This window comes from Xenopus laevis, chromosome 5L (genome assembly GCF_017654675.1).
Source record: "Xenopus laevis strain J_2021 chromosome 5L, Xenopus_laevis_v10.1, whole genome shotgun sequence".
Classification (NCBI taxonomy): domain Eukaryota; kingdom Metazoa; phylum Chordata; class Amphibia; order Anura; family Pipidae; genus Xenopus; species Xenopus laevis.
In genome coordinates, this window is record NC_054379.1 from 16,925,380 (window position 1) to 16,950,896 (window position 25,517).

The 25,517-nt window shown below is 40.6% G+C and overlaps 1 protein-coding gene across 2 annotated transcripts; it reads right to left on the bottom strand.

Annotated features, from left to right (window-relative positions):
* Nucleotides 1–2,116: 2,116 nt before the first annotated feature.
* capn8.3.L (calpain 8 gene 3 L homeolog) lies at nucleotides 2,117–25,453 on the bottom strand. 2 transcript variants are annotated; one of them, NM_001085983.1, is given in 21 exon segments: nucleotides 2,117–2,275; nucleotides 2,834–2,892; nucleotides 5,324–5,440; nucleotides 6,031–6,109; nucleotides 6,442–6,510; nucleotides 7,590–7,654; nucleotides 7,896–7,953; nucleotides 9,502–9,567; nucleotides 10,084–10,120; nucleotides 10,709–10,920; nucleotides 12,420–12,431; nucleotides 13,351–13,526; nucleotides 14,004–14,164; nucleotides 16,208–16,282; nucleotides 17,448–17,533; nucleotides 17,919–18,002; nucleotides 19,879–20,044; nucleotides 20,278–20,411; nucleotides 21,541–21,659; nucleotides 23,295–23,364; nucleotides 24,148–24,490. In NM_001085983.1, coding segments are annotated over 21 exon segments (2,106 nt in total). In that variant the 5' UTR covers nucleotides 24,385–24,490; the 3' UTR covers nucleotides 2,117–2,251.
* Between the last annotated feature and the right edge of the window lie 64 nt (nucleotides 25,454–25,517).

Here is a 25,517-nt window from a genome sequence, read left to right on the forward strand (position 1 = left end):
CTAGCAGTAGGAGCTGTGCGTGTCTGAGAATGCAGCGTAGGACTCCAGTGACGTCATTGATTTTTCAGGCAGCTTCCTCCCTGCTGCCCGAGGCAGCCTTGAGTCGCGTTGGGCCAAATCACGTACTATTGCGCATGCTTGAGAGGTGCTTCGTGCTTCAGAGTATAAGGGGAATTTTTTGCGCATGCGCAATACGGAGGAAAAGGAAGCATGTAAATCCTTTACCAAGATGGCCGCCGCATTTTACCGAAGGAGAGCTAAACTCAATGCATGATTTTCTGGTTTTCTATACACATAGGTGAGCCAAAAATACAGCGATTAAGTGCATATGTATGAGAACTTTAGGGGGAGGTAGTGCATAAATTTTGCCTTTCTTTCTCCTTTAAACAACTTTAAAATCATTTTTCTGGCCAAAAATGTCTTTTCTAGCTTTTAAAATTCGCCTTCCCATTGAAGTCTATGGGGTTCGCGACGTTCGCGAACCGTTCGCATTTTTGTCCGGAAGTTCGCGAACATGTTCGCGAACATTTTTTCCGACGTTCGCTACATCCCTATTAGTATGATGTAGACATTCATATTCTAAGGCTATTTGCACTTGGTTTTATTTTTTTAATTGTTTGTGGATTTTTAATTATTTCATATCTTGTTCAGCAGCTCTCAGTGAAGAATTGCAGCAGCTATAAGTGGCTAGGGTCCAGTTTACCCTGGCAACCAGGCAGAGGTTTACACGAGAGACTGGAAAATGAATAGGAGAGAGCCTGCATAGAAATATGAGCTATAAGATCAGTAATAAGAGAAGTAACAATAGCAACACAATTGTAGCCTCACAGAACAATAGTTGTTTGGCTGTTGGGTCAGTGACCATCTGACAGGTGGAAAGAGGTAGAAGAGGAAGACAAATTCTAATTCAATTAAAAAATTATAAAAAATAAAAGACGAAGACCACTTGAAAAGTAGCTAAGAATAGGACATTCTCTAAACATAGTAAAAGTTGTTCACCTTTAAATAACATTTTGGTATGATGTAGAGAGTGGTTGATATTCTGAGGCAATATGCTATTGGTATTCATTTTTTAATATTAATTAATAAATATGGTTTTTGAGTCATTTCATTTTTTATTCAGCAGCTCTCCAGTTTGCAATTTTAGCAAGGGTCCAAATTACCCTAGCAACCATGCATTGATTTGAATAAGTGACTGGAATATGAATAGGAGAGGCCTAAAGATGAGTAATAAAAGTGGCAATAACAATACATTTGTAGCTTTACAGAGCAGTTGTTTTTTAGTTGGGGTCAGCGACCCCCATTTGAAAGCTGAAAAGAATAAAAAGGCAAATAACTCAAAATATATAAATAACTTAGACCAGTTGTAAAGTTGCTAGGAACAGGAGATTCTATAACATACTAAAAGTTATCTCAAAGGAGAACAACCCCTTTAATAGGGCTGTAGGGCTGACAGATATGAGCCATCGTTTACAATGAGCAAGGACCACTTTTTTTTTTATTCACTTTGCGCTAGTGCCCTGCTTATCCTCTGTGCTGCTGGGCTTTGCAATGTATTATTATTTAACATACTGGGGCAGATTTATCAAGGGTCGAATTTTGAATTGAAAAAAACTTCGAAATTCGAATTCAAAAGACCAACCGAAATTAAGTCGAAGGTTTTTTTGGTCGAAAAGGTCTGTTTTCGATCAAATAGGTCCGTATTCGGCCGAATTAGAATAGTTTGAATCGAAGGAAGCGCATTCGATCGAAAAAAAAAAAACTTTGATTTTTCAAAGTCCACCAATTTACTCCAAATAGGTTCTAGGAGGTCCCCCATAGGCTAAAACAGCAATTCGGCAGGTTTTAGATAGCGAATGGTCAAAGTCGAATTTTTAAAGAAACAGTACATGATAAATTTAGAATTTTCAAATTTTTTACAAATTCGAATCGAATTTGGACTAAAGTACACGAAAAATAGCTCGAAATTCGAATTTATTTCATTTGAAAATTCACCTCGACCTTTGATACATCTGCCCCGCTGTGTCAGTAGCCCTAGCTGGGATTATAAATACGGGCGATTCCTGGCTGCCAATTCTGCTACTATATTGCTACAATAAGAGTCAAGGAGAAGGCCTTCTTATTCAAATACAATTTATTTAGATACTTTTTATTACATTTTTACCATTTCATATCAAAACAACCCATGTTCATTAAATGTGATTACAAAGAACAACTTCCGGGCTGTCTGACAGACGCATGCCGACCAACATCACATCATGGCGGTACAAAGCCACTGTAGAAAGAAAAAGAATGCATGGGTCACGCTTATACTTCTAGCCCAGGGGTCCCCAACTTTTTAAATCATGAGCAACATTCATGAGCAAGAGTTGGGGAGCAACACAACGATGAAAAATGTTCCTGGGGGTGCAAACTAACGGTTATGATCAGGCCCGGATTTGTTTTGATGCTGGCGATAATTCAGATGCCGGTGAAAATTCAGACGCCCTCAAAATTCACGTTTCACTAATTTTTAGCCCCTTTCCTGAATTTTGCGGGAAATTTGTGAATTTTACGGGAAATTTGTGAATTTCGCGGTGAAGCAAAACGGGGCAAATTCGCCCATCACTACTGGACACTGGAACAGAAGACTTTTGAGACCCACTTTCCGTAACCACCTGCCCCAGACTGTTATTAAAATTATTTTGTAAATAAGAGAATTGGCTATAAAAAAAAGCACAAACTTTTCTTTAATTATAGGTAAACACCTGTGGGTTAAAATAAGTTAAATAAATAACAGTTGTTTTGGGGGACATTCCACAGTTATTTTGGAGACAATAAATATTTACTGTACCTCTGATAAGGACAGACTCATGACTCCGCTCTCAGTTGTTTTCAGCACTTCAAATATTTCTGGAGGGAAATACACATATCGTTATTAAATCTGATATATGGAGAATTGCCAGTATGCAATAACAGTGTTAAACCCCATCATAGTCATCGCTTATTACTGATTTTAATGCAACTATATAAAAATTAGAATCATTTAGTTAGAGCACAAAAAATGAATTGAGGAATTATATTTGTTAGTAAGGAATCCCCATTGTTTACATACAGTTAGGGGGTTATTTATCAAAGTCCGATTTTATCTCAACACTTTCTGCTGCAAACTCCAATCAAATGCACTCGGGTTTTTTTTACAGTTATTTATTATCACATTTTCCCTAAAATTTGATTTGCGGGGGGAAAAAAAAATCTGATTTTTGTGATTTTTTTCAGACTTTTCACCAAAAAAATCTGAATTCTTATGTTTTTTGCCCGAAAACTTCGGCGTATTGTACGAAACCCAGCGCACATCAAAAAACCATTGGGACTTCTCCCATTGACTTCTATGCAACTCTCTAGATGCCGGATTTTCTTATTCAGACTTTTCCATTGTCGGGGTTTAATAAATTCCAATAAATTTGTGGTTTTTTTTCCCTCGAAAAATTCGGATTTTATACTAAAAAAACACAAATTTTTCAGGTTTTTGCATTCAGAGTTAAGTAAATTATCATTAATAAAGAATAGTTTAAGATTTCTGATGGATACAAGATATATGGTAGGGTACCTTCCTCATAGAAACATTTCTCTTTTGAAGGTGAGCTCTTACCCCTCTTAATAGGACCGCAGCCACCATTTTGGTTTTTTTCAAGTTGGATACAGCTGCACTGAAACTGAATCTATCAAGTAAGAGCTTGTGCAAGCCTTAGTGTAAAGCACTGAGTATACTCCATGCCAAGGACACAGGGTTTGGTAAACTTTGCCTGGTGGCACAAACATCACCCAGTTGGCGACTAATCGGCTCTTTTGCGGGGTGACAATCTCCCCAAACTGCCTTCCCCCTGCCTGCCACCTGCTATAATGACAAAATGCCAGCACCAATGCACTCGCGGTGCTTTGATTTCCGAAGTCGCCTAAGTTGCCTCACGAGGAAACTTCGGGCGACTTTGGAAATCGAAGTGCCGCGAGTGCATTAGAGCTGCCATTTTGTCATTATAGCAGGCAGGGGGAAGGCAGTTTGGGGAGATTGTCGCCCCGCAGAAGAGGCGATTAGTCGCCAGGCGACTAAATCTCCACGAATCTGCCCCGCGTGCTTGAACCCTGACATGCTAACGTCAGGTCACTAATTAAAGGAACAGTAACGTCAAAAAATAAGTGTTTTAAAGTAATGAAAATATAATGCAGTGTTGACCTGCACTAGTAAAACTGCTGTGTTTGCTTAAGAAACACTACTATTGTTTATATAAATAAGCTGCTGTGTAGCAATGGGGGCAGCCATTCAAAGGAGAAAAAGCTCAAGTTACACAGCAGATAACAGATAAGCTCTGTCTGTCTAATGGTGTTATCTGTTATCCATTAGTTATATAGTACCATATAGCCGTTTTTCAATTTCCGCGATTGCTCCACAGCAGCTTGTTTATATGAACTATAGTAGTGTTTCTGAAGCAAACACACCAGTTTTACCAGTGCAGGGCAACCGTACATGATATTTTCATTACTTTAAAACACTTACATTTTTTGGTGTTACTGTTCCTTTAAGAACAGTCTTTGCACCAGTCATTACCTGTTTTTAAGGCTTTCTTGTTCATTAATCTCAATGTCAGATACAAACTAAGTTACAAAACAAAAACAATGTTTTTTCCCAAGGAAAACCTACATATAAACAAGGGCTGATGACTCTTCTTTTATTGATTTACAAACTTCCCTGGAGGTGAGAACTACGCGTCAACACAAAAATTAGATTTTGTTTATTTTTATCATCAGACATGAACCGAGGTATAAATGAAAAACACCTTCCTTTATGCGACAGCCGATTTGCAAAGTTGACTGTAAAGTTTATACAAGGATTTTGGAAGGGACCCTAGGGAAGCTCATTAGAGTGTAAAGAACAGTTCCTCTGAACCAGTGATCTCCTAAACATCCACAAGGCATCAGTAAACTGTAATTGCTCTTTGGGCAAAGCTAATGTAGGTTTAACAAAATGATACCCAGGCTAAAAACAGGTGATCTGTCCTGCCCATGATGATTTGGATCATTTACGATGCTAGCAGGGGCGTAACTATAGAGGAAGCAGACCCTGCAGACCTTGTTGGAGAAACAAGTCAACCTCTAAACATTTTGGGGGCCTGAAAAATAATTTGCTGTGGGGCCCAGTAATATCTAGTTACGCCACTGGATGCTAGCATGGAGTGGGCATTGTGGGTAAAACATGGAGGACTAAGCCTTTCTTTGTGGTTTGTTGTTTGCCCCCCATAATAAATGTGGATCTATTTCTCATACAGACTTGATCAAATGCACTTACTGAACAAGTTCTCCAGGCGAATCAGGCACGCAATAAAGTTGTCAAAGTTGATAGATAATTCATTAGAAATGTACCGCTGCACAATGGCTTCTTGGATCTTGTTGTTCAGATTAAACCCTAATAAACAAAGGTTATATCCACAGGGAATTTTCAAGGTGAAAAGACGTGTATTTAATGATGCATTAATAGCAATAGTCTAAGCACATTAACAGTATATCTTAATTATTATTTAACCCGAGTGCCTCCTACTGGATGATGGCGGTGCAGGAAGGCAAGAGCTTAATTTATCTAAGCCAGGAGCAGCTCCTGTCACTTTCCTGCTCAGTTTTATTGCTCATCAGGAAAAGAGATATAGATCTGAGCATTGAAAGATTCAGTAAAATAAACATCAGCCATTTGTGCCCTCAAACAGTGCTTTCCGGGGCATTACAAGGCCTCCCTGCAGGTGCAGGATCTGTTGTTCCTATTTTTACATCACGGTGCACTTCAGTAACTGTGAATTCTACATCCACAGAGAATATCTTTTCACAAGCGCTTCATCTTGAAGCCCAATTTTTTAAACAGTATTGGCCCACGGATCCAGTTTCTTTGGCAGCCTGTCAATGTGCTTTCCTATTTGCTATCTTGAAGCCCAATAAAGTACAAGAACATCCTTTCGGCTCACTGCAAATTTATGAAATGAATAAATGAAAGTTATGAGACAACACCTGCTTGTTGCAACGCATTTCGCATTTCGTGGGCCTCGATGCTGTCGGATCTGTCATTGTCCACCGATTTGAATATTTTCTAATCAAGACAAAAAACATGAACTGGTAATTGAGAGACTTAATCATCTGTCTCCCTTAGTAGCAAATAAAAAAAAAAAACAATGAGTAAAATAACTTTTTTGTTAAAATGCAAAACAATTCTACTACTCATCTGTTAGACATACAGTAGACATTACCATAGGTTTATATTGGTCTGATAAATACCAAACTGCAAGTGGCAGAATTAATAATGTTAATTCAAATGACAAGAAATTCATAATAAAAATCTGCAAATTATTTTAGTAATTAATTCTGCTATATATTACTTTTAACATCTTTGTCTTTAAATAGGTCCAAAACATAATTTCTTACCATGTATGTATCTAACTTTATCCATAGTGGTCTGAACTCCTTGCAGTTCAGCTTCCCAGTCAGGTCAGTCTGGGAAGGAGTTAGTTAAGGGTCTAACTTAGAATTAATTATAAATTCTGAGCCCTAATTAGATATTGTTGTACGTTGCCTTCACTATATGTTCATATACAAATCAAAGGCTAGCTAAACAGTTTTTTATATGGAAAAAGCCTGGGGGGCACTCAGACAAAAACCATTGCATTTCCCTTTGGCACACTGTTTAAAGAACCTGGATTTGAGATTGGAGCACTAGGTGTAGTGAGGCTGGAGTACTAGGTGTAGCAAGGCCAGGGTGCTGGGATTAACAAGGTTAGGAGCAGGGATTAAAAAGGGTTGAGGTGCAGGGATTAAAAAGGGTTGAGGTGCAGGGATTAAAAAGGGTTGGGGTGCAGGGATTAAAAAGGGTTGAGGTGCAGGGATTAAAAAGGGTTGGGGTGCAGGGATTAAAAAGGGTTGAGGTGCAGGGATTAAAAAGGGTTGGGGTGCAGGGATTAAAAAGGGTTGAGGTGCAGGGATTAAAAAGGGTTGGGGTGCAGGGATTGAAAATGGTTCGGGTGCAGGGAATAAAAAGGTTGGCATGCTAGGAATAACAAGTTCTGGGTGCTAGGTATAAAAGGTTTTAGTGCTAGGAATAACAAGGTCTAGGTGCTAATTATAAAAGGTTGGAGCGCTAGGAATAACAAGGTCTAGGTGCTAGGTATAAAAGGTTGAAATGCTACAAATAAGGTCTAGGTGCTAGGTATAAAAGGCTGATGTGTTAGGAATAACAATGTGTTGCAGTGCTAGGTTTAATATTGTTGACTAGGTCTAGGTGCTAGGTATAAAATGTTGGAGTGCTAGGAATAACAAGGGCTAGGTACTAATTATAAAAGGTTGGAGTGCTAGGAATAACAAGCTCTAAAGGTCTAGGTGCTAGGTATACAAGGTTGGAGTGCTTGGAATAACAAGGTCTAGGTACAGTAGAGTCACTAGAGGGGGGCGGGCCCTGGTGCGTGATGCGCAGCCGGGCCCCTCCCCCTCCGTACGGCCGCAAACAAGGCTCGAGAATGAATTTTAATCTTGAAAATGAGTTGAATCTTATTCTGAGCAAAGGGATGTTGGAAGGATACATCAAACAGGTTGATCATCTCTTTGCATGTCGTCAGGCTGAACCCATCTGATTTAATGTCCTTTTCTGTACAAATAAAAAGGTGCATATTAGCATTAATGGTTGTATGTAATACATGTAACCCTTTTCCTGGAAGTAATGAAGATTCTATGCTGCTGCTATGGAGATTTATAGCCGACAAAGTAGATCTGACTTTTCTGGATTTAAATGTATAGCCTTGCAAAGCATTATTCCCAAACACAAAGGCAGGAAAAGGGTTAAGACTATAGGGGCTTATATTGTGAGACCTTCATATTGTGAGACTTACTCTTTGATAAGATCCTGCTGAGATTGATCCTAAGGTCCTCGGCGCTCATTTCCATTTTCTGAAGGGACAAACCAATAATAATACTCAGTGCAGAGACTGTGATACAATAACATTCTGTAGCTCTGCACTTATTTCAATTATTCCTGCAATTGCTAGTCAGATAAATGCCAGTACACAGTACCCCCTGGCATATAGGATAGAAACACTATAAGCCATTCTACCACTTCTGACAAATTCAATACACCAGGGAACCTGAAACTTGAAGGTCTCCATCTGCTGCTCAAATAAAATATTTATAACAGCGCCAAACAGGTACCAGCTGAGAAAAAAACAGATTATAAAGCAGTAGCTTTGAGATTTTATGGGTTTTAGAAACATATTGCCATCCATGCACTACTCAGGCTCATAAAACAGACATGGATATGTGAAAGTATGAGAGAGTAATAACATAACAGCCAATAAGCTTTCACCAATATGTGTTTATGTGCATGAGACAAGCAATGACACCAACATACAAGTCGAATTATAGGGCTACAGAAAATATTGCTTATGGCCAGTAGCACTTTCTTGACTCTTGACTTTTTGACTTCAGAAGCATTACAGTTACCCTGCTATAGTTCCAGGGGTACCCAGGGCACAGATAAACACTCACCCCAAATCTCCCCCTAACTGGCCTTTAGGCTGGGCCCCCTTAGCTCATAACAATGTTACAGATATATAGAAACATTGGGGTAACAGTTACCCTGCTATAGTTCCAGGGGTACCCAGGGCACAAATAAGCACTCACCCCAAATCTCACCCTAACTGGCCTTCCAGGAGGGCCCTCTTAGCTCATAACAAGGTTACAGATATATAGAAACATTGGGGTAACAGTCATCCTATTATAGTTCCAGGGGTGCCAAGGGCACATATAAGCACTCATCCCAAATTTCACTGTAACTGGCCTTAAGGCCCTTAGCTCATAACAAGGTTACAGATATATAGAAATATTGGGGTAACACTCACCCTGCTATAGTTCCAGGGGTACCCAGGGCACAAATAAGCACTCACCCAAAATCTCCCCCTAACTGGCCTTCAGGCTGGGCCCCCTTAGCTCATAACAAGGTTACAGATATATAGAAACATTGGGGTAACAGTCACCCTGTTATAGTTCCAGGGGTACCCAGGACACAAATAAGCACTCACCCCAAATCTCCCCCTAACTGACCTTCAGGCTGGGCCCCCTTAGCTCATAACAAGGTTACAGATATATAGAAACATTGGGGTAACAGTCACCCTGCTATAGTTCCAGGGGTACCCAGAGCACAAATAAACACTCACCCCAAATCTCCCCCTAACTGACCTTCAGGCTGGGCCCCCTTAGCTCATAACCAATTCGGAACAGAGAAATTTACCACCTTAAAATAAAAAATAGCAAACTACATGATTTCTAGTGAATTCAACTAAAGAGGCCACAAGGAGAGGGAACTGAAGCCCCACAGCAAGCAAAGTGGGTACATTTGGGCATTTTTGTTGTCATCCTACCCAGTGTACTGGCCAAAAATACTCTCTTTGAGGCCAGTGACTATTACTTTGAAATAATATGACAATTGATGCAGTTTTGTACCTTTTGCTCAAGCTCATTAAGAATGTCTTCAATCTCTGACTCTACTTGTACGTTGGATGGATCCAGCTATAAAAAAACAGTACAGATATATTGCACATTAAATCAAATATAAATATCTCACATACTCCATTAACCATCCTCTTTCAGGTTATAAAGGTATGGGATCCCTTATCCGGTATCCAAAGCTTCTAATTATGGTAAGGCTATTTCCCATTGAATACATAATTTTAAACAATAATCGTTTTTAAAAGTGATTTCCTTGTCTCTGTAAGAATAAAACAGCATCTTTTATATGAGCCTAAACTAAACTGCATGAATCCATATCGGTGGCAACAATAATCCTATTGTGTTTATTAATGTTTAAATGATTTTGAGCAGATTTAATGTATGGGGATCCAAATTACAGAAATCTCACTTATCTGGAAAACCTCATGCCCCAGTGATATATATGATTATAGATTCTATACTATAATATAAAAACTATGTAACATATGGCAAACTGCCTTAAACGGACGATGGGATGTGTAGTTCAGCAAAAATGAGCCCCATTATGCACTAGATGCAGCCTTGCATGGTCTTTACCTGATATAGATCTGCAACTGCGACATCCCCACATTCCCTAACAGAAAAATAAATAGAATATTTAATTTTACAGAATGGAACAGACAGGATGAATTAACCAATGGAACATGTAGCACAGGATTACAGAACATAACATGAAGCATTAAACAGCTAGACATTTAGCATGGAATTGAGCAATATAACCTCCATTTGTTTCCTAGAACTTTAGAAAAAGCAGTTATTCGTATTTAAATTAAGAAGGTTATTTATCAAAGGTCACATTTTAGAGCTTTGTGAGCTTTTTTAGACCATTGAACTCAAATGGTTTTGGATTTAAGAAAAAATTCGAATGTAAAAAACTAAAAATCAGTGAAGTGGGGGTTAACAAAGAATTGAGTTGAGTTTTCCAGGGAAACCCGCTGAAAAAAACTCGAGCATCATGAAGGCGATTAACATCTTCAGATGGTTAAGGGACCTCTGCCATTGACGTCTACATGACCTTGACAGGTTTAAGATGGTTTATTTTCGGATTCAACCTATTTCCAGCGTCGGATTTTAAAATAAAAAGTTTGTTTTAACTTGAAAAATCGATTTTTGACTCAAAAATACCATCAAAAAACTCGAAAAAGTTGTTCTAAATACTTACAGAGCCCCAACCTTCTTTTTGGAGAATACGCGAAGGCAGAAATCGGCATCCTGGCAGGGATAGTAGGTGTGTGGGAGAATGATGTACTCTCCTATGGGCAGCTTGTGGCGGCAGGAGGTCTCACGGTGTTTTCTGTAGACGTCTGTCCAAGCCACATATTTTGTTTTCGAGAAAAAATCTTTCCCCAGAGGGACATCATGGCTGCCCTGGAACTAATGTGAAAGTTGCATCTAGTATGTTCTACAATGTGATCCATAGCTCTAAAAAATGTTAGTACCTGTTGCACAAAAGGGGGGATTAGTAGCTGCTGCTTGTAGCTGGTTCAACGAGACATATATGATAAATTATCTCCGCCTCATATATTGTAGGCAATAATGAATAATATATGGTGCTGCGTTCCCTTTGGGCTAAAAATTATTATTATATTTTAAAATGGCCCCTTTCTTGGAGCTCCCTGTATATCTGCTTTGGTCGCTGTCCAGGTTTCAAATGAGGAGAGAGTGTGTCCAGCGCCGATTCTGATGAAGAAGCCTGAGGCGGCTCCTCAAATGCCGCCCCCCCTCGTCAGCTTACCTATCGGGAGGGGAGACAGGAACACAAGTGCGGAGAGCGCAATTGCGCTCTATCGCTCTAGTAAAGCCAAATTTCCGGTTTCAAAACCGGAAATTCGGCTCTTATAGGTACCAGGAGCGGGTTTTTGCCGCCCCTGGACACCTACCTGGCACTGCCGCCTGAGCCGAGCTGTTCAACTCGCCTCATTGGTGGAGCGCCCCTGGCTGTGTCCCATGTCATCCTAACTGCTGATTGGTTCCTATAGTGCAGTGTGTCACCAGCTCCCCTGCACAGCCTGGGAAAGGAGGCATGGGGAATTGGAACAGAAATATTCAATGAATCAGCCTGAAACATTGCTTTTTAAGCAAAATCCTTCTATATTTTAAAGAGTGGAGTGCATTCTTGTTTTTTTTTTTTACACAAAATGTCTCCTTTAAGAATATATAGCAGAAGAAGCAGAAAATGGCTACGAATAACTATTCTAAACTGTTATATAAATATACATTTTTGTTCTCCTGTGTGATACAAATAAAATAACCAATTTTTATTGCATATAAAAAAATGTAAGAATGGCAATTAGCCAGTGGAATCCAGAACAAGATGTCAGTCACTTTAACTGGCCCACAGCCTGGTTCTACCCCACTTCAATTCTAAGGGCATTGACCCTGAATGGACCATAGGCCTCCCAAAGCTTAAAGGAGAAAGGAAGTCATTTCACACTTGGGTGCCAAATCTTAGGCACCCCCAAGTGATTGTATTTACTTACCTGAAACCCTGTGCTGGGGCTCCTATCAGCAGAAAACTGCACCGTTTATTTCAGCGAACCCCACGGAGCGATCCTCTTCCGCCTTCTTCTTGCGGCTGCACATGCGCATTAGAGTGAAAAGCCAGACTTTACCTTAATAAAATTGCCTATTTCGTTCAACTGGGCATGCAGAAATTTGAAGATAGAAGAAGCCAGAAGAGGATCACTTTGTGGTGCTCGCTGGAATAACCCCGGACCGGTGCAGTTTTCTGCTGATAGGAGCACCAGCCCGGTGTTTCAGGTAAGTAAATACATTCACTTGGGGGTGCCTAACAAAGCAGTCAGCAAAAAACAGCACCCGTCTGCCGTCACAGCACCCAGTATCAGGAGTATTCAGTTGTAGAAATCCATTACCTCTTTAGGGATCTGCAAAACAAAGAAGAAATTGATCCAATGTATTGGATTTGAGGGGTTTTTTTTTGTCTCATAGTAAAAACACTAATAATGTTATACTGAATTGGAATAACTGTTACATTTTCTTAGGTAGTTCATGCACAAACGGACAGATGTCTGGGGCTGCCTCTGGGTCTGCTTTTTCTAGGAGGCTCAATCACCAGGCACCAAATGACCTAATTGGAACAATTCAGCAATTGTTCTGTATGGGAACATGGACTTTCTTCTTTTTGTACTTAGCATTTGTCTCAGTTGGTAAAGACAGGGCTGAATTTAAAGGTGCGGTTGACCATTCCGTTAACTTTTAGTATGTTTTAGAATGGCCAGTTCTAAGCAACTTTTCAATTGGTCTTCATTCATTTAAAATAGTTTTTGAATTATTTGCCTTACGATTCTTTCCAGCTTTCTAATGGGGGTCGCTGGTCCCATCTAAAAAGTAAATGTTTTGTAAGGCTACAAATGTATTGCTCGTGACTTTTTATTACTCATATTGCTATTTAGACTCTCCCCTAATTATATTCCAGTATCTTGTTCAAATCAATGCATGGTTGCTATGGTACTTTGGACCCTAGCAACCAAATTGCTAAAATTGCAAACTGGAGAGCTGCAGCATAAAAAGCTAAATAACTCAAACCCCACAAATAATAATAAATAAAAACTTATAACAAATTTTCTCAGCATATCCCTAAAAGTTAACTCAAAAGTGAACAACCCCTTAAAAAGAAGCAATGGGCGAGGAACCCCTAATACATATGCTGAAATATAAATGTATTTATACAATATCTCCTTTGTTCTTTTATGTACCGCTTCCCTTGGAATGATGACGAGCTATTAAGTAATCAAGTGTAGAACATCAAAATTAAGCAAAACATCTATTTTTTTTTTTACTAACCGGGTATAAGTAATAGCCAATGGGAAACTCTTCCTCTCCCATGGGCTTCATCTTCCTGCGGTTCTTCTGGATCAGACCCACAATAACTGTACAGCACTGTGCGTTGCCTGCCCCATTCTGGTCATCATCCGGCTCCTCCAGCTTAATCCAGAACTGCGGGTTGATCCAAAATGTGTCTGCGTGGAACAGAGCAGAGGTGTTTGTACCTCACAAAGGTGGGAGACGCCTTGTAATCTTTTTTTTTTTTTTTTGCTTATGTTATCAAATGATAAAGGACACGTTGATGAGTCTGAGACTGATAAATAAATTATTCACTTCTTAAAATAGAATGGACTGCAATATAATAAATGAACGTATCAGTTATAAAAAGTGATAATAGTTCTAGCAGGTAAATAAACCACAAATAAATAGATTAAAAATCACCATCCCCACAAACATGTTAATTGTGCCAAATTGTGGAAACCAAAAATACTTGTGGTAATATTTTCCAGTGGGTGCTTACTGTGGCCCCTAATTTTAGTGCTGAAAATTGAAAGGAAAATTGGAAGGGAAATAGCACCATCTATGGTTATGGGCACAGAATCACAAACGAGTTAAAAACAAACCATGTTCAGCATATATTGTGTTCTCTATGGAAGCTAGAAACAAATTACTTGGATATTTCTTGCATCCGCCTGCTGTGCATCCGCTCTTCCAGCTCCCAGAATACTGGGTGAGGCACCAGCGCCGCTCTTCCTTGCTGCACACACAATCCAGACTAAGGTTACAGATGTCTAGTCGGTAGTACTCGTTAATGAAGTCGGAGAATGACATCCTGAAATCAGTAAGTGCCAGAATTATCTCAAGGTGGGTATTTTTTTGATTGCACCCCTATAGTTTTGCGTTCTGCGATACACTGCCCCCTGATGGTCACACCTTCCAAATGCAAGTGCCTGTTACACTTAACCAGTAGTTGAACTTGTCAGGCATTTTAGCATAAGCCCCTATTGGGGTTTGTCCAAACAGCGTAGGCCTTATCAATAGTAGGGTCTAATTTGAGCCCCACTTTAGGGCAAGGGCACACACTAAGATTCGGGGGTATTTAGTCGACCGGCGACAAATCACCTCTTCTTTGGGCGACTAATTTCCCCAAAAAGCCTTCCTGCCGGCTATAATAGAACTCGCCGGTGGGATGGCACTCGGACTGCTTCATTTTCCGAAGTCGCCCAAAGTTTCCTTGTGAGGCAACTTCAGGTGACTTCAGAAAACAAAGCAATCTGAGTGCTATCCCACCGGCGATTTAGATTCTAGCCAGCGGGAAGGCTTTTCGGGGAGAGTAGTCGCCCGAAGAAGAGGCGCTTTATCACCAGGCTAAATCTCTTAGCGTGTGCACTTACCCTAAGCAAAAAAGTCCTGATCTTTCCAGTGCCTTAAAAAAGTTCAAAGCATTCCAGTTCATTAGTTCAAGTGGAAAGAAGCCCTGCTGCCCAGAGGGGGGCGGGCCCTGGTGCGTGACGCGCAGCCGGGCCCCGCCCCCTCCATACGGCCGCATTTTCAATGGCGCACAGGCTGCCGGGGGGGCCCTGAGGGGGTGCCCTGGCCCGCTCGCACCCCCTGCTCCCCCGGTAGTTCCTGCTGCCCCAAGTTCTGATAATGTCTATGTTAATGACAAAATGTAATCTTAAAGGGGTTCTTCTGAGACAATTTGCAATTGGTTTTCATTTCGTATTATTTGTGGTTTTTGAGTTATTTAGCTTTTTATTATGCAGCTCTCCAGTCTGCAATTTTAGCAATCTGGTTGTTAGGGTCCAAATTACGCTAGCAACCATGTATTGGTTTGAATAAGAGACTGTGGTATGGATAGGAGAGGCCTGAACAGAAGTATGGGAAAAGTAGCAATTACAATACATTTGTAGCCTTTCAGAGCATTTGCTTTAAGATTAGATTTAGATTTGAAAGCTGGAAAGAGTAAGAAGAAAAAAATATTTGAAAAAACTCTAAAATAAAATAATGAAGACCAATTGAAAAATGTTTCTTAGAACTGGCCATTCTATAACATATTAAAAATTCAAGGGGTGAATAACCCTTTTAATCTACATTGTTCTAACTGGCAGAAGAAAAACCTGTTTTTGGTTACTTGATAATTATCATTTTTCTTTGCTCTGTGCCTCTCCTCCACTTCTCTATGGCATTTTCTTTCAAATTTGGAGGTGGTAACCCTAGTGTAGGGCCTCCTGTGGGTGCAACTAGGTTACAGGCAGGCCCAGACTGGCAATCTGTGGATTCTGGCAAATGCCAGAGGGGCTGCTGTAAGATGTCATAGAAAATCACTAATTAGTGGGCTGGTGGGGGCTGTTTGGGCCTCAATGTACTTAGAAAGCCAGGGCCTATTTTATATCCCAGTCCAAACCTGGTTACAGCTATAGGAGGACACTGGTGTATCGATTGCAAGAGAAAAGTCGAAATCTTGTCAACTGCATTCTTCTAGGTTTTAATTTAGAAGAAATTAAAGGTTCAAAAACACAATGTGATATCATCAGTGTAACCACACAGGCACCGTTTATAAGGTTCTATAGGTATCTCCAGGGGTGGAGTAAGACAAGTGATGGAGCCACTGGAAGACTCGTACCAAGATTTGTTTACATTTTATAAAACAGTTTTTGATGAGTTTTTATGAGGGAAGGACTTATAAATGTTCAGTCCAGACCCATATTTTCTTTGGAGCTCACTTTGGACACACTGGTTAAAACCTCTGAATAGCCTCTATATGGTTTTCTTAATCCAATGAAGCTTTTGCCTTGCCATTATATTTATTATTGACACCTATTTAGAAGATTACATACAAATATGGACTGATAAACACTAAAATGTCACTTACCAGACTTCTCCATCGTCACATTGAGTATTCAGAGCAGCTTTCACCTCTGAATCAATTTCATCCCATTCACATGCACTGCCACAAGAGAAAATTATATATTACACTAAGGGCCTATTGGACTCTGTGAAGTCTTTAGTTGTTGCAATGTAGATACTATTACTGCTTATTTGTTATATAGCATTAAAAGTAAAGTAAATATTTGTTAGAAGGATAGTTGGAATCCCAGTCAGAAAGCAAGGCAGGACTGCTGCTTACAATGGGGATCAGACAGGATCTGTGCAGCCACTGGGACAGAATGTAAATATTATACAGATAGCTAGAATCTCAGCCATAAAGCAGGACAGGACTGCTGCTTACAATAGGGATCAGATAGGATCTGTGCAGCCACTGGGACAGTGTCGGACTGGCCCGGCGGGAAACCGGGAAAAAACCCGGTGGGCCCCGACCCTTAATGGGCCCCCGCCGGGCCAGACCCCTCTCCCGACAAGTTTGTTTGAAAAAAAAAAAGATTTCTATAAGCGCCGCGCTGCTCCATCTGCGCATGCGCGCAGCGGCATTCATACAGATCCCTGAGCGGCGCCTTTCAAGCAGGAGCGTCGAGCCGCGCCGTCACACAGGCGCGCAGTGCGCATCACAGTAGGGGGGTGGGGGGGTCAGGGGGCCCTGGACAGTAGTCCCGGTGGGCCCCGGGCCCCCCAGTCCGACCCTGCACTGGGACAGAATGCTCTGTTATACAGATAGCTAGAATCTCAGCTGCCATAAAGCAGGACAGGACTGCTGCTTACAATGGGGATCAGATAGGATCTGTGCAGCCACTGGGACAGAATGCTCTGTTATACAGATAGCTAGAATCTCAGTCATAAAGCAGGACAGGATTGCTGCTTACAATGGGGATCAGATAGGATCTGTGCAGCCACTGGGACAGAATGTTCTGTTATACAGATAGCTAGAATCTCAGCCATAAAGCAGGACAGGACTGCTGCTTACAATAGGGATCAGATAGGATCTGTGCAGCCACTGGGACAGAATGCTCTGTTATACAGATAGCTAGAATCTCAGCCATAAAGCAGGGCAGGACTGCTGCTTACAATGGGATCAGCTAGAATTTCCCCCATAAAAAATGCCTATACTGCCTACCTCTAGTTTCTGTCCCTGCCACAGAGACTGTGGTAAACCCAAGAATACAATAGTGAGTCCCCCAACTTAAATTTTGATACAACGGAAAAGAAAGGAAACGTACTTATCACTCCACGGGCCATTCCATTCCTTGTAACCCCAGGGATTTCTTAGGCGGATCAGCTGGACTTTTTCGCCTCGGTAGATAACCTGTGAATCACACACATTGTACTACCATTAAATGTCATTAAAAGAAGAAATCCACCCTCAAACAGTCTTGTATAATAAAAGAACTAACTTCTACTGAAGACAGCTATATGAAGAAACATCCAAGACATAGCAAGAAATACATTCTCGAAAACTGAATTCTTCTTTGTTTTAAGAGTAAGAACCAGAAAACAGAAAGGCATAAAAGGCATAATGTCTTCAATAGCAGTTCCATTTACAAATAACCAGTGAGAATGTGTAATGAATGGATATTGGGAAATTGAATAGGTTTAAATAACCTTTCATTGTGCAAAAGATTTGCACACTCATTCATTATTAAAAATATAGGTTTGGATGAAGATTTCCTCAAATGTGTTGCCTTTCCTACCTCTTTTGATCTGATGATTGTGTAAGCGTGATTCTTCACCACATTGTTCTTTGCAACTGTTTCAACTTTTGTGCTGTCGGATTTCTGTAGGAATCAATGTAATTATTTGATTAAATGGTGTACAATTCTGACAACCAGTCCTTGGGTCTGATCAGTTGTTTGGTACCTTCCTTATCTGCGTGGACTTGGGCTGATTGCTTGGTCAGGATCTATAGAAGCATTGAGGCATGCCCAGGACTATAGAAGCTAGTCGTGCATTAGATAGAGACATGGACCCAACATTAGATAGAGACATGGTCCCAACATTAGATAGAGACACGGAACCAACATTAGATAGAGACACGGACCCTTCATTAGATAGAGACACGGACCCTTCATTAGATAGAGACACTGAGCCTACATTAGATAGAGACACCGACCCTCCATTAGATAGAGACACCGACCCTCCATTAGATAGAGACACCGACCCTCCATTAGATAGAGACACCGACCCTACATTAGATAGAGACACCGACCCTACATTAGATAGAGACACCGACCCTACATTAGATAGAGACACTGACCCTACATTAGATAGAGACACCGACCCTACATTAGATAGAGACACCGACCCTCCATTAGATAGAGACACCGACACTACATTAGATAGAGACACCGACCCTACATTAGATAGAGACACCGACCCTACATTAGATAGAGACACTGACCCTACATTAGATAGAGACACTGACCCTACATTAGATAGAGGCATTGACACTCCATTAGATAGAGACACTGACCCTACATTAGATAGAGACACTGACCCTACATTAGATAGAGACACTGACACTACATTAGATAGAGACACTGACCCTACATTAGATAGAGACACCGACCCTACATTAGATAGAGACACTGACCCTACATTAGATAGAGACACTGACCCTACATTAGATAGAGACACTGACCCTACATTAGATAGAGACACTGACCCTACATTAGATAGAGACACCGACACTCCATTAGATAGAGACACCGACCCTACATTAGATAGAGACACCGACCCTACATTAGATAGAGACACCGACCCTACATTAGATAGAGACACTGACCCTACATTAGATAGAGACACTGACCCTACATTAGATAGAGACACTGACCCTACATTGGATAGAGACACTGACACTACATTAGATAGAGACACTGACCCTACATTAGATAGAGACACCGACCCTACATTAGATAGAGACACCGACCCTACATTAGATAGAGACACCGACCCTACATTAGATAGAGACACCGACCCTACATTAGATAGAGACACCGACCCTACATTAGATAGAGACACCGACCCTACATTAGATAGAGACACTGACACTACATTAGATAGAGACACCGACACTACATTAGATAGAGACAGTGATAGTGTATATCACTGTCCCAAGTACTATTGGGCACAGTATGTCTTTGAAAAATTCGCTCTTTAATAAAAGTCACTGAATGGCAATTAACTTATAAATTCAGGTAGTATGGTCAAAGTGTATCCAATGTCCTGTGCTCCTAAAATGGGACACAGAATGGGGTAGGGGTTTTGCCACATCAAGGGGGCACGATAACACTAATCATCTGCTACATTGGGGCGACACTGTAGGAGATTAAATTAATGAAGGAACATCACATAACTCTACTGTATCTGATGAGAGTTAATGAGGTATCTCCATGATGATGTCACACTTGTGACACAGTATATTGAACCTATATCAGTATACTAAACTAATTACGTATTATGGTATTTTAATCTGTTCCTGTTAAAGAATCACTGGCACTTAAGATTTCTTTTAAACTGTAAATGTGAGTTTTAGTTCAGCATTGAGATCCTCTGATCTTCTGTATCTGTGATTCTACAAAGGCAGGCATTCTATTATAATTGTCAAACCTAAGGAACGAATATATAGTGTATGGAGAGCCAAACAGGCCTTACAGAGGTGCAGGTGAGCAGGGATTTCGCTCTCAGAGCTTTCTGGACTCTCTGGAACAGATCCGCTGGAGGCTTCTGCAGATAGTATAGTTCAGCAATGCCACCAGTGAAGTCCTCAAGGGCATCTACTGGAGAACCTCCTACCAGAGCTTCATAGGATCCATTCAGCCTTTGGAAAAAACAGAACTAGTTTAATATGGAAGAAGCGTCACAATTATGTCCCATTTTGCTACACAAGGACCCCTGTTTTGACTTTGGGTTGTGTTTTGATTTTTGCACTGCCTTCTCCAAATTTACTGTACACATAATTTACAATATATATTAATATAATTCCTTTTCAATATTACTTCCAGCTTTGTAAGGAAGTTTCCCTCTGCATTGTGAATAGTGTGAGACACTTACTTGGCATAAGCCTTTTCCAATAGTGCACTCCAGAACTCGTTGCCCTCAGCTGACTTGACAAATACCAGTTTTCCTTTTTTTGTAGGGAGTCTGTCGTCCACAACTACATCCACCCACTCGCCGTACTGCCAGAACTGAGAGAGACAGGACTTTGTTAAGAAGGCGCTAGAATATTTGCAATTATTGGACATAATTCTCAGTAAAACTTTTCAAAAACCTCCTGCCCATAGGAAGAATGTAGCCCTTCAAGGGAGGAAGGTAGGGTAGTCACATGGCTGGTATTTTACTGGCCTGGCAATTCACTTCACTATTGCTATTATATATAAGGGTTAATAACTGTTAGGCTAATATCATAAAAACTGCACCACCCATCACTCAATTTAGCCCAAGGCTGCCATTAGAAATCACCGGGCCCTGTACAACAAAATTTTCCCTGGGCCCGCCCATCCCAGCTTCAAGCCCCACCCCAGATCCCGCCCACACCACAGTTAAAAGACCACACAAGTTATACAAAGCTATTGATGGTCAGGGCCCCCTTATAAGTTAAAAAAAAAAAAACTGTGGTGCCAGGGCCCCATAAAAGTTTTTTTTTATAAAAAACATTGGTGCCAGGGCCTCCCTTACAAGTAAAAATTTGGGACCCCAGAGAATATTTTTTTTAAAAAACATTGGTGGCAGGGGCCTATAGAGTATTAAAATAATACATTGGCTGCCAGGGGATTAAAAAAATTTAAATAAACACACATTGGTGTTCAGTAGAATTGAACTCATGGCTTCAAGACTTCAACTTTGTCTCCTATCGTGGCTTCGGGTCTGTAAGCCGCTTCGGGACTTGGGCACTTCTGCATTTCGGCTATTCGGAACTTCGGAAGGGCGGCATGGCTTGACACTGTCAAAGGGGGCCCGGCTCTTTAGAAAAGTTCAGCACTGCCGGGCCCCCCTTCAGGCCCGGGTCCAATACACTTGTACCCCCTGTGCCCCCCTGATGGCGGCCCTGGTTCAGCCAACTGGATAAAGTTGACTTAAAATTAGTTTGATAAGAAAGGGAACATCTTGAGCTGTTGCTCTGCTTAGAAAACAACATTAGTGAGTAGGTCTAAGCAGATCAACAAGACTTTTCTTTTCTCAGGAAATTAAATTTCAGACGGGTATAGTCAGGTCTACATTTCAAGAGCACATGGTATATCTGTCCTAATCTTATGTTTTGTATTACCATCTGTCACACCCCTAATATCAACATTCATATTATCCTGTAATTATCACCTTGAAATGGAAGATGCCCGCATAGTTGGTCTGAAAGCTTTGATCCCCCGGAACAACTCGGGACAGATATTCTTCATTCAGTGTAAGAGATGCAATAGAAGAAAGGAACCAGCAGTCCCCTGTAGGATACAAAGGAGATATTAAACAAATGTTTGGCAACAGAACACCCAGGCCTGTCTTTATTTGATAGAAGGCTCAAGTCAAAACATCAGTCGTACAATGAAGATGTGACTGAACTAGGGCATACTTCCTAAAATCTGAAAATAAAAAGACAGACCTAAAGATTCGCCATGTGCAGCTCGGTGAAAATAGTTTGACCCCACCCATTTCATGGGCACATCCTCTAATTTTGGCAGGTTGTGAACATGTTTCTGGGAGTTTTAGTGCCATGTTTTATGTGTTAAAACAGTTTTGCTAATGAAAGCAAATTGCCCTTTAAGCTGTTAGTCTTAGTTCTCCCAAGAGACCAGCTTATATTAATAGTTACAATTGTATCTGTGCTTATCTTAAATTGTTACAAAAATATCTAAGTGCAGTTGCAGAATGTTCTGAGCTCTCTACCAAAAAGCCTCTTATTTTAATTACGTTTCAGAAACTTTGTATCTTTTTCAATGCAAAGTTAAACCTTATGTTAAATGATGTATTAACCCTAAGGCAATTAAAAAAAATACCGTACTTTCCCTTTAATATAGAATTCTAAGAAAATTAGCAATTTTCTTCAGTTGTTGAAAATCAAAAAGACATTAATCATAAACATATATTGAAACTGCTTATGCTTGAATATCACCCTGGGTCCCTTATATATCCTGAGCCCCCCAGCAGTCACAGGTTCTGTTCCCTGTATAGCAGGGATCCCCAAACGCAGGGCCGTGGACACTCCCACATTGGGCCGCCGAGCCTGGTGTGCAAAAAAGTGGAGTGCCGAATTGGAAGCCGGTGCGCCAAAATTGAATGCCGGCGCGTCCAAATTTGTTGCCGACTCCGCCTACCCCGTTCGTATACGATAAAAACCCATTTTACACTTTACAAGGGGCCAGAAAAAAATGGGGGTCAAATCAGGAAAATTTATTATTGTGCATTATATATTGGTTGAGCCACACAAAAAAAGTTGTAAAATAATGACCCTAGAATTCAAAAAGACCAACCGAAATTAAGTCGAAGGTTTTTTTTTGGTCGAATAATTTCATTCGAATAGGTCTGTATTTGAATCATAGGAATAGCGCATTCAATTGAATTCGATTCAAAGTTTTTCCCAAAAAAAAACCTTTGATTTTTCAGAGTCCACCATTTGACTCCAAATAGGTTTTAGGAGGTCCCCCATAGGCTAAAACAGCTATTCGGTGATGGTGAATGGTCGAAGTTGAATTTTTAAAGAAACAGTACATGATAAATTTCGATATTCCAATTTTCACATTTTCTTCAAATTCAAATCGAATTTTAACTATTCCCTAGTCGAAGTACACAAAAAAAACTTGAAATTCGTTTTTTTTTCCATTCGAAAATTCACCTCGACCTTTGAAAAATCTGCCCCTAAAAATTAACTCAAATGTGAACAACCCCTTTAAGCTCCATCAAAACCCAGATATTGCTTTGCCTGGAGCAGATGGTCTAAGGGGTTAATGTGCCCATAAGGAAGGCTATAACCAGAGCTCCACCAGGGACCTGGCATGAGCCTAAAATCTGCAAGTCCCTACAGGAGTCCAGCTATTCTCCACCTACTGCATATAAAGGGAATTCAGGGCTAAAACACTTACCTAGAGAACCTTGGCGAACGTCAGAACGGGTTGCGCCACTGATAATGAATTCTGGCTTGGGATGAATTTGCTGTTAGAAGTTAAATAACAGACCAATGAGACTAATAAATATTAACAAAACAAAAGAACAGTAACTTCATGTGGAAAAAAAGAAAAGAGCCTCCATGGCTTGGGCGACTTTCGAATGCTAAAAGGGAGTGTAGGACTAACGCCAATTTAGGGGCCTTGATGTGGCACAAGACCATACCTCATACATGTCAGTATAATTACTCCAGAAAATGCATACAAGCATATTAACCACAGATGAGCCAGTATAATCACTAAATACAAATATAATGGTCATTTTAACCCCGGATGTGCCCCTATAATTACAAAGGAGAATGGATAATCTGCATATTAACCAGAGTTATGCCAGTATACTTACTACAGGAAATGGATAATCAGCATATTAACCCCAGATGTGCCAGTATAGTCAGTGTAGAAATGGCAAATGAGCAATCCTTTAAGTGCATTCCATTGACTAAAGGCATGCTTATACAATTATTACAGAAATGCTTAGATTGAAAGCAGAAACCTCCCTTACACTGGCACTCTCTCTCAAAAATCCAATATTACCATGCATTCCACAGTGGAACACACAACCATCTTGGATTTTTTTCTTAAGAACCAGGAAAAGCAGGGCAACATAGGACATTTAAACAGTGATCTAGAAAAGTGGGCTGTGAGGTATGCAAAATTCCAGGGAACAAGTGCGCCCCCTTGCCCCCAATTGCCGAAGTCCATGTTGTGCCTTTTCACAGAAGCCCAATATAAATAATGCACTGTGATTAAAAAAAATACAGCTGTTTCTTACCAATGGTCTCAGCCAGACAATCCCTTTGGTTTTGTCAGAATTCGGTCCAAGTTCTTTGACCCCCATTGAGGCTTGGCTTGCAGGGAAGGTCTCATCCTCAAACAGAGTGTTGGACTCCAGGCACTGTGCCTTCAGCTGCTCATAATCCTGGTTTAGGTATTTCAGGGGCTTATCATTTGTGCCCAGACCCTGTGCCAGAACCCTGTCTTTGGCCACTTTAGAAGCAATGCCAGACATGATGCCTCTGCTGTAGGTGTAAGTGCTGCTTCCCAAACCGTGAAATGAGGAGCTGAGCTCTATAAATCCCTGGAGTTCCAGGTGGAGGAGACTACATACCTGTCAGAGTGTTGGGAGGAGACTACATACCTGTCAGGGCAGAAACTCACAGGCAAGATACAATTGAGAAGGGGTAAGGCAGGATACAACTGGGAGATGGGTGGGCTTCACAACGCTATGAGAGCGGTCACAACAAAATGTGTACCCCACCCACAAAATTTGCATGACACCCTTCAACCTTCCGCTGACTTTCCAGGGACCCCAGTTAAATAAAAGAATATATGCAACTGCCTAAACAGTCACAGATAATTTCCATTTGCACAGAATTCTGTTGCAATAGTCTAATTCTGCTTCCTATTTCCTATTAAGCGGTATAAAGATTGTCCAGCCAGTGAGAGAGATGCTTGGAACATTTAATTTGCAGAACAACGATTAAAAAGGAATTTTAAAATGTTTTGGTGGAGAATGTAATCGTTTTTCATCACTTTGCTTCTTTTATCTTTGGGGCTAATACATGGGGTGGAAATACATCCTGCTGGGACGACTGGTTCACTGATAAGATAATTGCCAGGGTTTGACTTTAATTAGCATTGATCAGTGAGATTCCTTAGTAATGAGGGGAGATATCAGTACAGGCCTCCAGGCTGGAGTTTGCACAACAGCTAAATGATGGGCCTTTACAGCACTTTTACTAATGATACGGTATAAACAGGTGTTACCTCTGGGCTTTTAGTAATTAAATACATAACTTCAAAGGGAATTCTTTCCTGCAAATAACTGCTAACTGAATACAGCTATGGCATCTCCATTATCCAGAAAGGGAAATATAGTCTAGGCCATTTCCCATGGACTGCATTTTTTTTTGTAATAATTTACTTTTTCCTTTAATAATAAGACAGTACCTTGTATTTGATGGTAGGCAGTATGTGCAATCTCCTGTCTGGGTGCTGATCCTTCATGTACCCATCCTCCTAGATATATACATATATATATATATATATAGTATATATATAGCAGTGTGTAGATATGTAGTATAGAGCGTTCCAAGTTTACACGCACACCGTGTTAGAAATCAATAATTTACTTATTAGCAT

Excerpts from the sequence above, each read along its gene's own strand:
- capn8.3.L (XM_018261623.2), bottom strand. The coding sequence starts at position 24,384 with ATGTCTGGCATTGCTTCTAAAGTGGCCAAAGACAGGGTTCTGGCACAG. Across the intron at positions 21,660-23,294 it reads CGTTCGCCAAGGTTCTCTAG|GGGACTGCTGGTTCCTTTCT; the intron begins GTAAGTGTTTTA and ends TGTATCCTACAG. Across the intron at positions 14,165-16,207 it reads TGTGACGATGGAGAAGTCTG|GATGTCATTCTCCGACTTCA; the intron begins GTAAGTGACATT and ends TACTGATTTCAG.